Genomic DNA, 16109 nt, shown 5'->3' with positions numbered 1-16109 from the left:
GAATATAATGGAGAAAAGTACATTCTCTTCAATAAATGGTGCTGAGAAAACTGGACAGTCACATGCAAAAGAATAAAACTTGACCATTATGTTATACTATGCACAAAAATTAACTCCAAATGGATTAAAGGCTTAAAAGTGAGACCTGAAACCATAAAACTCCTAGAAGAAAGCATAGATGTTAAGCTCCTTGACATCAGTCTTGGTGATAATTTTTTGGACTTGACACCAAAAGCAAAGACAACAAAAGTAAAAATAAACAGGTGGACTATATCAAACTAAAAAGCTTCTGCAGAAAAAATCCAAAACAAACCTACAACAAAATGAAAAGACATCCTACTGAATGGAAGAAAATATTTGCTAATTATATATCTAATAAAGGGTTAATATCAAAATATAAAAAGAACTAATTTAACTCAATAAAATGACTATCCAATTAATAAATGGGCAGAGGATCTGAATAGACATATTTCCAAAGAACATATACAGATGGCCAACAGGTACAATGAAACGTGCTAAACATCACTAATCATCAGGTAAATGTAAATCAAAACCACAATGAGTTATCACCTCACACCTGTTGTAATGGCTATCATCAAAAAGACAAGAAATGACAAGTGTTGGCATGGATGTGGAGAAAAGGGCACTTTCATTCACTGTTGGTGGGAATGTAAATTGGTGCAGCCAGTATGGATTTTCTTCAAAAAATTAAAAATAGAACTATTGTATAATCCTGCAATTCCACTTCTGGGTATTTATCCATAGGAAATGAAAACACTAACTCAGAAAAACAGATGCACTCCCATGTTCATTGCAGTATTATTTACAACAACCAAGACATAGAATCAACGTATGTGTCTATGGATGGATGAATGAATAAAGAAAGTGTGGTATTCATATACACAACGAAATATTGTTCAGACATAAAAAAATGAAGGAAATCTTGCCATTTGCAACAATGTGGATGGACTTCGAGGACAGTATACTAAGTGAAATAAGTCAGAGAGAGAAAGACAAATATTGTATGATCTCACTTATATACAGAATATAAAAACAAACAGCAAAACAAAAAAAAATGAACACACTGGTATGGAGAACAGATTAGTGGTTGCCAGAGGCAAGGGGTAGGATTTGGACAAAATGGTGAAGGTGTTCAAAAGGTACAAATTTCCAGTTATACAATAAATGAATCATGGGGTGGTAATGCACAGCATGGTGACTGTAGTTAACAATACTGTACTGTATATTTGAAAGTTGCTAAGAGAGTAGGTCTTAAAAGTTCTCATCACAAGAAAAAAAATGATAGCCATGTGTGGTGCTGGGTGTTAACTAGATTTATGTTGACCATTTCTCAATATATACAAATATTGAATTATTATGTTGTACACCTGAAACTAATATATTGTTATATGTCAATTACATCTCAATAAAAATAAATAAACAAGCAAAGAAACAAAGAAACCAAAATAAAAAAAGAGACCAAACACATGGCCCTAGTCTCAAGGCTCACTCAGTCTGGCAGGGGAGAGAGGCATGTCACACACATGACAGGGAAAGAATAAATATGTATTTGAGCATCTGTTAAGTGCCAGAAACTTTCCTATATATTATCATTTAGATAAATGGTCTCTATGTTACTTCTCTGTGGAATTTAACAATATTTTTACTTTCTCTAAACTCTTTCCTGAGGTTTCTACAACATCATTCTTTTCTAGTTTCTATTAGTACAGAAATCACTTGCAGACTCCTTTGAACACTCCCTTTCCTCTGCTCACTGCAGAGCAATTAGGGCTGCTTCCACAGAGTTCTCCTCAATATGCTCTTGATAGCCTATAGCCTTTCCTCAGTGAGTTAATAAGCACAACCATATTTTAGGTTCACCTGTACTTTTATGTAACCCTCAAATCATTAGCTCCAGCTCAAACCTCTCTCCAGAAGAGAAGAGGTTGTGTACAACCACCTAATAGACATCTATCCAAAAACAAACAACTCGGACTTCTCTGGTGGTGCAGTGGTTAAGAATCTGCCTGCCAATGCAGGGGACACGGGTTCAAGCCCTGGTGCAGGAAGACCCATATGCCGTGGAGCCACTAAGCCCATGCACAACAATTCCTGAGCCAGCGCTCTAGAGCCTGAGAGCCACAACTACTGAGCCCCCGTGCCACAACTACTGAAGCCCATGTGCCTAGAGCGTGTGCTCCACAACAAGGGAAGCCACTGCAATGAGAGGCCTGCGCAGCACAACAAAGACCCAACACAGCCAAAAATAAATAAATAAAATAAATAAATTTATAGAAATCAAAAACAAACAAATCAATCAATCAAAACATCCTGCCACCATCTTCTACTTTTCAGTCCAGTTAGAAAACTGAGAATGACCAACTCTCTCTCCATGAAACTCTCATCAAATAAAAAGTACGTCCCTTAGATCCTACCTCCTCCTACTGCAATTGACAACAATTTCTCCATTCTTTTATTTTTTTAAAAAATATCTTTATTGGAGTATAATTGCTTTACAATGTTGTGTTCGTTTCTGCTGTACAACAAAGTGAATCAGCTATACATATACATATATCCCCATATCCCCTTCCTCTTAAGCCTCCCTCCCACCCTCCCTATCCCACCCCTCTAGGTGGTCACAAAGCACGGGGCTAATCTCCCTGTGCTATGGGGCAGCTTCCCACTGGCTATCTATTTTACATTTGATAGTGTACATATGTCGATGCTACTCTCACTTCTCCTTAGCTTCCCCTTCCCGCCATGTCCTCAAGTCCGTTCTCTAGATCTGCATCATTAGTCCTGCCCTGCCACTAGGTTCATCAGTACCATTTTTCTTTAGATTCCATATATATGTGTTGGCATACAGTATTTGTTTTTCTCTTTCTGACTTATTTCACTCTGTATGACAGACTGCAGGTCCATCCACTTTATTACAAATAACTCAATTTCATTCCATTTTATGGCTGAGTAATATTCCATTGTATATATATGCCACATCTTCTTTATCCATTCATCTGTTGATGGACATTTAGGTTGTTTCCAATCCTGACTATTGTAAATAGTGCTGCAATGAATATTGTGGTACAAGTATCTTTTTGAACTATGGTTTTCTCAGAGTATATGCCCAGTAGTAGAATTGCTGGGTCATATGATAGTTCTATTTTTAGTTTTTTAAGGAACCTCCATACCGTTTTCCATAGTGGCTGTATCAATTTACATTCCCACCAACAGTGCAAGAGGGTTGCCTTTTCTACACACCCTCTCCAGCATTTATTGTTTGTAGATTTTTTGATGATGGCCATTCTGCCTGGTGTGAGGTGATACCTCATTGTGGTTTTGATTTGCATTTCTCTAACATTTAGTGATGTTGAGCATCTTTTCATGTGTTTGTTGGCAATCTGTGTGTCTACTTTGGAGACATGTCCATTTAGGTCTTCCACACATTTTTGGATTTGTTTGTTTTTTTGATATTGAGCTGCATGAACTGCTTGTATATTTTGGAGAAAAGACCCCGAATAGCCAAAGCAATCTTGAGAAAGAAAAATGCAGCTGGAGGAATCAGGCTCCCTGACATCAGACAGTATGGTACTGGCACAAAAACAGAAATACAGATCAATGGAACAGTATAGAAAGCCCAGAGATAAACCCACGCACATATGGTCACCTTATCTTTGACAAAGGAGGCAAGAATATACAATGGAGAAAAGGCATCCTCTTCAATAAGTGGTGCTGGGAAAACTGGACAGCTACATGTAAAAGAATGAAATTAGAACCCTTCCTAACACCATACACAAAAATAAACTCAAAATGGATTAAAGATCTAAATATAAGGCCAGACACTGCAAAACTCTTTGAGGAAAACATAGGCAGAACACTCTATGACATAATTCACAGCAAGATCCTTTTTGACCTACCTCCTAGAGTAATGGAAATAAAAACAAAAATAAGCAAATGGGACCTAATGAAACTTCAAAGCTTTTGCACAGCAAAGGAAACCATAAACAAGAGAAAAAGATAATCCTCAGAATGGGAGAAAATATTTGCAAACAAAGCAACTGACAAAGGATTAATCTCCTTCCTCCATTCCTATCACCACTTTCTCTGTAGAAGCCCTTAGCAAAGACTTCTGCAATACTGCACAAACCAGTTCCCCTGCTCCAGTCCTGACATCTGAGCCATCCTCCAAAATCACAAGTCTGATAAGATAAGATCATCCTCCTGTCTAAAATCCCTCAGTGACATTCTGTTGTGAAGATTTCTTAACTTTCTCTATTTGGTTCCTGCATACTCCACCCCATACCCATCCATCCTCCAGAACCCAGCACATAATCTAGTCCTGCAGAACAAGGTGCCTTTCTGGGACTACACCCTGCTCCCTTGTAGTTTCACGCTATTCTTTCTTCTCTGAGTTGGCTTCCCTACCTCAATAAGCTTCACTAATTTCAACTAATCCTTTGAGGTCAGTTTAAGCATTACTTTCTAGGGAAATTAAGCTATACATTCCTGTCCTGGATTCCCAAAGAATCTTTTACAAACTTCTAGTTTAGCCTTTTAAAATATTTTTGAAATTACTCTATCAACAAACATTTATTGAGAACATACTGTGTAATGGCCATTCAGTGTCATTTCTCTAAGCACAGAAGTCTCAACATTGAGAAAGACAAAAAGGGTCCCTATTCTCATGCATCTTACCATACCAGTGGATGGATACAACTGAGGGGGGGTGGGGAGAGAGAGATTGAGAGAGAGAGGGAGAGAGAGAAGATAACAGGCAGCTCTAACTTTCATGATGAAAACAAAATAATAAACAATGGGATATGGAATCATTCGGGAAAGATAATTTAGATGGGATAGTTGAGAAGGCCTATCCGAGGAGCTGATATTTAAGCTTGGTGATATCTAAATGTTATGACATATCCAACCAAGTAAATATCTGATGGAAGATCATTCCAGGCATAAATAAAGAACAGTTCATGTAAAGACCCTAAGGACAATGAGTTTAGCACATTTGAGAAACAGAATGAAGATGTGGGTGGCCAGCTAGTGGTTGCCAAGACAGTTTTCATTTTTGCATTTAATCCCATAACAGCTCTGCAACATAGGTAGTACAATCCTAATTGAACTTTAAGAGGTTGTAAATTTTATGGAGTCACAAATGGTAGACTACCAAATGATAGAATCAGGGTTAAAATAGATCTTTCTGAATCCAGAACGCCTGTGTTTTTTCCCACCTACAATGTAAAAAATGTTATGCTGTGAAAAAGAAATATTCATATACCAAAGGATGAGACTATAAAACATCTTGGACAGTTAGGCTTAAATATGGGGTGGTGGAGTGTTCTATTCACAAATGAACTACACCAAGATCAGATAAATTTGTGGAGAAAAGCATCATCTCTTCATTTGAAATTGTCAGACTTCTAATAGCCACTCTGTGTTTCTAGTATAATACGGAGAGTTAGAAGGTGTTGTTTTTTCCAAGTGATAAAACAGTGCTAACTGTAGGAAAACATAAGAGGCAGGTCAACAGTTGCAAATAGAGCAATGTCTCCCTTTGGTACTTCTATGGGAGAGGGAAGGGAAAGGCTGTCTGTTGAAGATGTCACAAAACACTTTTCACCCTAATTGATTTTCATATGGAAAAAGTCCGTAGTGAACACAAGTATGAAACTTGAATACTCTAATTCTCCTGGACCTCTGTAAAACCATGACCATGACTGGCGAAGCCCCTCAGGGCCTGTCTCTGCACAATCGAATCCTTTGTAGGAAGAGAAACATCCCACTTCTGAACATACTATGGCTTTGACCATGTTGTTCTCCTGCTTTCCCTGTCCCTTTCCTTCCGTCCCCTCAAATCAAAGCCAGTCAATGGTAAAGGCTCAGATCAAGTCAGAACTTTCTCCATGAAGCCGTACCTGACCTCCACCTGCATCCTTGGCAGATGGTGATTTCCAATTAAACATTTCTTGACAATCATTATTATACTGTTCCATGACATTCTTTTCATTTAAAATTATATGCTTATATAGACATGAATTAACGTTGTGATTTTATAGTGTAATTGTAATTTTAAATTATATGCATAGTGTGGCAGAATGTTCCTAACAAAAAATCCTACAAATCATGACATAAATCAAAGAGAGTATATATCTTTTACTTTCTGGGTACATTTAGAAGTAAAATGATAAACTTGAACATCTGAGTCAGTCTCATTTTTTTAGACTTTTCTCTGTTTCCAAAGGTTGATTATTAACTACCATACATATATCTATATAATATTAAATAATATAGTGATACTCAATAGAGGGAAAGAAACTTGCACTAATTATGTCTCTACCATACATCAGTTACTTTTTCTGACACTCTTACCTACTCAATCCTGAGAACAACCCTATAAGACAGGTCGTTTTTACCTGCATTTTACATATGAAAAACTAGGGCCCAAAAAAGTTATATTACTTGCAAAATTCACATAGCTTGAAATTGGAATTATAAGAATGTAAGTTTAGCTATATAGTTCTGACACCAAAGCTCAAGCTTTTTCCCCTTATGTCATTTTCACAGACATTTTATAAGCAACCATAAATTGATGCAAATTGAGCATCTAAAATCCTTCAAATTTTTAATTTAATTTAATTATTAAACTGGTCTTGGGACTTCTATGGTGGTCCAGTGGTTAAGACTTCACCTTCTAATGCAGGGGGTGCGGGATTGGGGAGCTAAGATCCCACATGCCTCATGGCCAAAAAACCAAAACAGAAAACAGAAGCAATATTGTAACAAATTCACTAAAGACTTTAAAAATGGTCTATATATTTTAAAAAGTCTTTAAAACAAAAGAAATAAACTGGTCTTATAATCATGAAAGTATATGAATAGTGTTTTCAGTTTTCATGTATGATTTCACTGTATGATTCTAGCAAGAGACAATTCCCAATTTTTAATTTACTAATTTTCTAGTCACAAATTATTTTGATCTCCTGTTTCTTTATCGCCCTCTGATAGACTTCTAATGTTTTCATGTCTCTGGTGTATTTATTGCAGGGAAAATTAAGGCAAAATTTTAAGCATTCCATCAACACTGAAGATAAAATTTTAGAAAAGTCCATACTTATAAACCCCAGTCTCTCTTTATTTCTCTCCACTAACATTGACCATATCATGTCAATAAATATCCTCTTCTCTTAGATATCAGAAAAGGATTTTCCATGAGACGATCTAAAAGGGTGCTATCTGGACCTTTCCCAAAGGTAAAAAGCAATATTAGCTCTTTTTCGGGAAAGTGGTCCTTAGAGGAGTTTGTCTACCCTCCCATTTTTTCCCCTGCAGATATATTTTCTTTGAACCAAACGATGGCTGGTTTATCCTGCTGAAAGGATGCTTTAGGTGGTAGAATCCAAGTTACTAGGACCTGTCTTCAGTCTCCTTTAACCTGGACACTGGGAATGGTAGCTTTCTAACACCAAAGATCAGAGATGATCCAAATTGATAACTGTACTGTGGATTTGATCTTATTATAAAAATCAGCATCTGGATTGATGGCATGTTCAGAACTATTGATATAATTATTTTCTATGCACCTTAACCTGATTAATTTCCAGTATCAGTGGTAATATGATCAAATTATGTGGCTATAACCTTTATGCATGAAACAAAAAATACTTGTGAAATTTTAAGCAAGCATTACATTAAATGCTCTCTCTTTGAACATAGACAAACAATCTCTATATATCTAGAATCATATGAGAGAAAGACTGTGGGCTTTGGACCCAGAAAGATTTATATTCAAATATTACCTCCAGGTACAATGTACACAGCTTTAGGGAATTCAACCACTCTGAGCTTCAGTTTTCTCATTTCTAATGACATATAACACCTAGCTGATAGGGTCATATGGATAATTAAATAAGATAATCTTTTCAGGACTGTGGGTGTTAATTAGAATAATATATTAAAGTGCTTAAGGCCTAATAGGCATTTTAATATTATTCACTCCCTAGTATGGGTAGCTAATTAAAAGTCGCTTGTACTTTTCTGTATTGAATAAGTGTATAAGTAGAAAGGGACACCTGTAAATATTTTATAATAAATAATTAACATTGTTTTAATATTTGTAATTCAGATATTTAAGGATTAAATTTACTATATATAAGGAAACAGAATTTATCCTGGTATTCTCAAGGAATTTTTTATAATACTATAACATGTTATTCTCCAAACATTTTGTAAAATGTGAAAAATTTTAAAATTTTCTTAAAGACTTAGAATATTTGAGTTAAAGAAACCTTACTGAGGAAGAGATAAAAAAAATATATGAGTTACTTAATGGTCAAACATACTGGAGAGAAATGACTTCTGGTAACCATCCTGTGAGTGCGTGAATCACTGTGAACTCTCCCAGTTCTCTCCTCTCTGCTACATGGATGCTAAAAAAGAAAATGCACAATAGTATGGTCAATAACATTTGAAAACAGACAGAGGTCTATAAAAAACAGGAATCTCTAATAATCAGTGATATAATAATAAATGTAGGGGTCCTACTGGTTATACATTAGAGCACAAGAATACACTTTTCCAACAGTCAGATGACTTGTTTTGATAAGGCACTTAAATAGATCCAATGATAAAATTTAATATCTATTACAAAACATGCTTACAAGCTTTATTTTATAAATGTATTTTATTTTATTTATGTCTGCGTTGGGTCTTCGTTGCTGTGTGTGGGCTTTCTCTAGTTGCGGCGAGTGGGGGCTACTCTTCGATGTGGTGCTCGGGCTTCTCAATGCGGTGGCTTCTTTTGTTGCAGAGCTCAGGCTCTAGGTGCGCGGGCTTCAGTAGTTGTGGCTCACTGGTTCTGGAGTGCAGGCTCAGTAGCTGTGGCGCACGGGCTTAATTGCTCCGAGGCATGTGGGATCTTCCCAGACCAGGGCTCGAACCCATGTTCCCTGCATTGGCAGGCGGATTCTTAACCTCTGTGCCTCCAGGGAAGCCCACAAGCTTTATTTTAAAATGTCATACATATAAAGCATTAACGTCATATACATAAACATATCCATACATATTATATATCGGGAAATGTATATAGATGATATATAATCTATTCTATATGTTCAATATATTATCATGGTCTTTTAAAAATAGGGCAGTGTCCTTCATCTTTCTAGTTTCGGTAATTATTCTAAGATTCCTATGAGGCTGTGTTAAGTCAGTCTCACACATGGCAGGACAAGATGAGCACCAGACATCTTTAATAAAATCCTTAGAGAATTTCAGAGAACCAGAAACATCCATTCTATCCTGTACAAACGAGTGGATCTGCCACCATAGCATAAAGTCAAATGAGGCTGTGATTGATCAAATATTGCTCTTCTCATTTTAATCCTTTTGTTAAATTTTTTTTTCTGAAGTGATTAGTCTATTTTCATTAACACACACAAATGCCATATCTATGTTTTGCTCAGGAATCAGAGCTTCAGTCCACCTTATGCCAACAGTGATGACTGATGGTATTGACCGGCATACATGTCTTTTTCTTCAGAAAGAAATCTTACTATCTTAGTCACATGCTCCATCATTTAAAAATTTACATTGGCTTCTTGTTTACAGATTATAAATTGTGATATGTCTACATATCTCAAAGATAACTAATATCTAGTGGGATAATTCACAGTCTGAACTCCTCTTTGAATAATCGTATTAATATTCAGGATGTGACTGTGCAAACCCCATAAAAGTAACTCTTTTTCCTTGTGTATTTCATAGTGGTATTTAAATAACTACTAAATATTAATTTTTTAATGTAGAAAGCTAAAACTCACATAAAATATTTACTATCTACTATAAAATCTGAGAAAAACTTTTGGACGAATATAAATTGGACCATGTAGTGATTTCCACTGGTAAGCTTAAGAAATGTCTTACATTAAGTCTGGTCCTTTACTTTCAAGTTGTATTTGTTTATTTTTCAAAAATAACAATAATTCTATTACTCAAGTTGCTACAAAACTCTACTGAACTGTAGCTTTAAGAAAGATAAAATGCTACTCCAATTATCCAGGTCACACATTTACTGCTTCACTGGCCTTGCGGCTCTAATTCTCAGAACTTCAAGTTAGGTCTGAGAATTAGGAACATTATTTTCTTTCAAAAATAAACAAACATAGTTGTCACCATTTTGAATACCTGGTAGTATTCAGCTACCTAAAATGATCTGAGCTGAGCTTTTAAAAATGATTGAAATTAAGGGTTGCAAGCTGGGTAAAAGGAATTTCCAATAGAAAATTGAGGGTTGGTAAGAGAAAAGAGAGATGAAAAGGATGGCAGTAGGAGGGGTTGTTTTCATTGTGTGGCTTTGGGAGAAGAAAAGGAAGCTGAGCTAAATGAAAATCCACAAAAAATCAGACCAGGCTACTGACTGACAGTGCTATGTGTAATAATAGAAGGGGAGGGGGCTGAGCTTTGAGCAAATGGCTGGAGTGGCCTCTTAAAGGAGCGGCTGTGACACACTGCAGGAGGGGGAAGGGTGGCAAATTCAAGCTGGTGCACTGTGTGTGAGAATTCTCCCACTGAGCAGACACACAGTTGCCATGCATTTGCAAGTCAGGCATCAAAGCTTTTTTGCACCATTCAGGCCAGAACAGAAGGACCACAGGTCTCTGCAAGTGGAAGCTAAGAGAATAAACATAGCAGACATGTCTCATACATGTTGGTTCACAAGTCATGCAGGAATATAAGACACAAGCAGATTTCACAAGAATATTGAAAGAAACATGAGTAGTTTTCATCCTGAATGAATAAAAAGGAACAATGTTACCAAAAGTATGAGGAGCATGATGACATCCTTCAGAAGAGTTCAGGGCTTCAAGATTAGTAAATGATTGCTGCATATACAGAGCCTAAAACTTTAACTGGATTCCAGTATACATTATTCAGTATTTACATGAACCAATATTTTCCCCTACAAAACAACTTCTTTCTCTCATTAAGCTGAAGATTAATTTTCCATGACTGACTTTCCATTCAATATAAGGAAACAGTGGATGTAGAATAAGTTTTTAGTATTTTTCTTGGAGGAATTTTGTCTTATTGTGGGCTAATGCAATATTTCAAATCAGTGGCTTTGGCATATTTATTTTTATATTAGAAAGTTTACATTGCTTGGAGAAAAGGCTTCTTAAAATTGAGTTTTTGAAAAATAAAGCTATGCAATACAGATGTATAGTTGTCGTTGCTGTTGTTTGCCTTTTTGTTTTTATACAAGTGGGTGATAATATTTTATTCTACTTACTCCACACTTGCCAGCTTAATGATAGCTTTAGACAAAAGCATTGGCCAAAGTTCAAATTCACAGGTTGTAGCTGGAAGCAATAGATTGTTTTCTTCATCAAAAGGCAGAAAGTCATCAATAGTTATCTTTCTCCAGCAACCCTAAAGATGAGAAGAAAGGAATATATTATCAGTGATTAACACTATTTTTTCTCATACATTATTGTACACTGCTGACATTATTATTTACTGTTTTATAATTTTATTTTAGCGTCTTACATCTAATGACTGACATACTGGCATTCAATACTACTCTGTCTGAGCATTTTAGCTTATTATTTTATTAAATGTAATTATAGCATGCCTATATCTATATCAATAGTATGATTATTTATGAGGTCTTTTGGCATATTCTAGGGTGCCCCATCCTACATAATGCAGTAAGATGAAGTGTTTCAAATAGCAAAACCAAAATACCACACAATCATGGAAAGTTTGGACATGATTAAATAACTTAATACAGTCATAATGCAAATTCTGCAAATGTAACTTTAGTAATTATTTTTTATCCTTATATCCTCAGTGATCTTATACTTCCAATTACCATATTACTCCTACTCCTGTTTAAAGATCTATTTTTTAACATAAAGCTAATTAATAATTTATTTAATAAAATCATTATATACTTACCTGTATACATATTATTTCATTATTAAAAACTTGAGGTAAACGATAAAATTAATGATTGTGAACTCAAATATTTTTTTAAACTTTAGTTTTACATGTGAAATTTTAGTTTGAATTCATTTCTTCCCCCAAGAAATATTTCAGCAGTGATGCAAGCATTGTGAACCCAAAGATCTGTAACACATTGCTTATATCTATACCATTGAATTGCTTACAGACTAGTGAGGGAAGGCATATAGGCAAATATAAAATGTAATACTTTTAAAATGCTCTAGGACCAGAAAGGAAAGTGTGACTAGTTTTGCTTGGGGGATGTCCTCACAAAAAGGTGACATTTGAACTCAAGATTCAAGGAACAGTATAATTTTCCCATGTAGATAGGAACAATAGGGTGAAAAATGCTTTCTTTTTATGACACCTGTAACTGAACTCATACTGCCTTATTTAGTGGTTATATGACTTTTTCTTTATTTCCTTATGGATGATGTAGGGCAAAACAGGTTTAAAGTCACAGGTGTTTAGCTACTCTCTCTTCTAATTTTAAGTGAAAGGACCCAGAAGAATACACAGTGAAATAAGCCAGATACAAAAAGACAAATATTGTATGATTCCTCTTACATGAAGTACCAGGAAAAATCTAATTTATAGAGACAAAAAGTATAACAGAGGCCACCAGGGCCTGGAGGAGAGGGGAATGAGAAAATATTGTTTAATGGATGCAGAATTTCTATTTGGGATGATGAAAATGTGAAAATAAATAGTGGTGATGATTGCACAGCATTGTAAAAATACATACTGTCTCTAAATTGTACATTTATAATGCTTAAAATACTAAATGTTATGTATATTTTACGACAGTAAAAAATAGCAATAGTAGTTCCCTTCTTACACTTTGATTTTCAGAAAAAAAATTTCACAGGGGCTATCTGGATTCCCACAAAGGAAAGGTTTTAAGTAGCCATAAGAACTTTGTTATACCAGTTTAACAAGTATCATCTGTTTCCAGCTGATCAGTGATTACATATTTCAATACAGAATGCTTTGATTGCTAAACACTGTTGAACTGTATACTTTACATGGGTGAATTGTATGGTACGTGGATTGTATCTCAATAAAGCTGTTACATAAAAATACACAAGGATGAATGTTCAACATTACATATCTAAAACATAATTTGACTAAGGTTATAATAATTTTCACTGATATTAATACATTGGTTAGTTGCCTCCTTTAAGTTTATGGGTAAATGAAATGTTGTGTATATATAAACACAAATAATTTTTGAAACCTCATCATAGGGCATTGAATTATTATTGCATTTGGTAATTTGTTGTCACTGCATGTAAATGATGTATATTGGACATTTTTACTGAGTTTACTGTGTTAGTGCCACATAATTTTAAAAGACCATCAAAATGTTTAATTATAGAATGCTTCTAAAGAAAGATACCTTTTTGTTAAGATAAACATAGATTAATAAAAGGTACTTTAGAATACAGTCATGTTCAAATTTTATTATTTTCCATACTTCAATTCCAGGTCACAATAACTAATGGCTACATATATTTATACCCTCTTCCTCCTATGACCACCCTGAAAGGAAAATAAAAAATTTGTTTTATAAATAATAGTTCAAATCACAATTACAAAAGATCAAGAAAAGAGTAATCAGTGGACAGAGATTTCAGCAAAAACCTGAATGGTCATAATTATATGAATGGTATGGAATTCTGACTTTGCTTCCCTACTTCTACTGCAGTAATAGGTGGTGCCTTCCCACTCGGGACAGAGCTCTGACTTCTTCACTTGCTCTGAAGTAAACAAAGCAGTTTCTCTCCCCAGAAGAGTCAGTGGGAAGAACTGACTTCCATCCTCCTCCTGCAGTAAAGAGGAGGTGCCTGGCCTGGTTGAACCTATTGGAGGAACTCTTATTTCCACACCTTACCCATGCAGTAATGAAGCACACTTCCACCTCAGGTGGTGATAAGGAGATTGTGGGATGGAGTCTTGTCCTCTGGGTAACAGAATAGCACTATACAGGTGTTACAAACTAAATTGAGATTTGAAACAAAGCCCACAAAAGTGATCCAGGGTGTGCATTCCAAATCTAAACAGGCTGACTACTTGCTAAAATAGAAATTTTAATTAGAAACCACAGTCATAAGACATAACACAAATAATGTCCAGGAAACTGTCCAAAATTTCTCATCATACCAAAACTCAGGAACATCTCAATTTCAATGAGAAATTACAATCTACAGACCACAAAATCAAGATAATAGAGAGGTTGTAATTTTTAGGTAGGAACTGTAAATATGCTATTATAAAAATGCTCCAACAAGTAATTATGAACACTCTTGAAACAAATGAAAAATAGAAAATCTCAGCAAAGAAATAGAAAATATAAAAGAGGAAAAAATAGTAATTTTGAATATAAAATTAAACAATAAACAAACAAACCCCTTAATAGCAGAATGCAAATGACAGAAATTAGTGAACTGCAAGTTATATCAATAGAAATTATGAGCGATAAGGGAGATACAGATTGAAAAAATAATATGAGCCTCAGGGTCCTGTAAGACAATGCAAATATACATAACATTCATGTCATTGCAGTCCAAAAAAAAAGAGGGACAAAGAATGTAGGGCTGAAGTAGGTTTGAAGGAATAATGGCTGAAAACTTCCCAAATTTATCATAAAACATAATCTTACAGATTTATGGAGCTTAGAATACCCAAAACAGGATAATTCCAAAGAAATCTACACCCAGAAATCTACACGTTAAAATCAAAATCCTTAAAAACAAGACAAAGTAAAAAGCCTGAAAGCAGCCAATGAGAAAAGACACATTACCTATAGGAGAACAGCACATTGCTCCCCAGAAACCACAGAGGCCTGAAGAAAGTAGCACACGATGCGGAAAGAAATAAACTGTCAACCCTGAATTCTGTACTGAGTGAAAAAATTCTTTAGGAATAAAAGTGAAACAAAAACATTTTTAGGTAAAGGAAAGATAAAATAATTTGTCACCAGGAGACTGGCTCAAAAAGAGTGGCAAAAGGAAATTCTTCAAAGGCAAAAAAAGAAAAAAAGAAAATGGAACATTAGGAATGAAGAAAGAGCAAAGGAAAGAGTAAGCACATTGCTAAATGATAGAGTATTAGCTTCCTCTTGATATTTTAAAATTATTTTTGACATTTAAAAGCAAAATTTTTCATGAGGGTCTCAATATATGTTCAAGAAACATTTAAGACAATGATACTAAAGAGGGAGGGGTGTAAAGGGGCCTAAAAGGTGGCAGTTATATTCCAATTTAAGAGGTAAAATGTTGATATTAGTGGACTGTGATAAGCTATGCATGCATATTTTAATCCCTAGAGCCAGCACTACAAAAAAATTTATACAAAGAGATATACTCAAAAACACTAGGGATACTAATTCTAAAAGATATAATACATGCACTCCAATGTTCATAGCAGCATTATTTACAATAGCCAAGATAGGGAAGCAACCTAAATGTCCATCAACAGATGAATGGATAAAGAAGATGTGGTACATATATACAATGGAATATTAATCAGCCATAAAAAATGAAATAATGCCATTTGCAGCAACATGGATAGACCTAGAGATTATCATACTAAATGAAGTAAATCAGACAGAGAAAGACCAATATTATATGAGATCACTTGTATGTGGAATCTAAAAAATAATACAAATGAATCTATTTACAAAACAGAAACATACAGACATAGAAAATAAATTTATGGTTAACAAAGAGGAACAGGGGGAGGGATAAATTAGGAGGATGAGATTAACAGATACACACTACTATATATAAAATAGATAACAATGATTTACTGTGTAGCACAGGGAACTATATTCAAAATCTTCAATACCTATAATGGAAAAGAATCTGAAAAAAAATATATATACATATATAAATGAATCACTTTGCTATACACCTGAAACTAATACAATATTGTAAATAACTATAGTTAAAAAAAATAAAACACCAGAGATAAACAAAATGGAATCCTACAGAATGTTCAGGAAATGAATAAGAGGACAGAAAAAGGAAATATATAAAATGTAACAGAAGTAACAGAGTAGACAAAATTGTGGACAAGACCCAATTGTATTAAATATAAATTAC

The 16109-nt window shown here is 34.8% G+C and overlaps 1 protein-coding gene across 1 annotated transcript in view; it reads right to left on the bottom strand.

Moving 5' to 3' along the window:
* The window catches only part of ADGB (androglobin), a gene marked incomplete at its 5' end in the record, with an annotated part of 145298 nt that overhangs the window by 101603 nt on the left and 27586 nt on the right, over positions 1-16109 (bottom strand). Inside the window, 2 exons of the mRNA XM_079716363.1 lie at positions 8340-8426; positions 11288-11427. Coding sequence (XP_079572489.1) covers positions 8340-8426; positions 11288-11427 — 227 coding nt within the window. The remainder of the gene's footprint in view (positions 1-8339; positions 8427-11287; positions 11428-16109) is intronic.

Source organism: Hyperoodon ampullatus (genome assembly GCF_949752795.1).
Source record: "Hyperoodon ampullatus genome assembly, chromosome: 12".
In the NCBI taxonomy this organism is placed as follows: domain Eukaryota; kingdom Metazoa; phylum Chordata; class Mammalia; order Artiodactyla; family Ziphiidae; genus Hyperoodon; species Hyperoodon ampullatus.
Note: the sequence above shows the minus strand (reverse complement) of the source record. Positions and strands in the feature narration are given on the sequence as shown.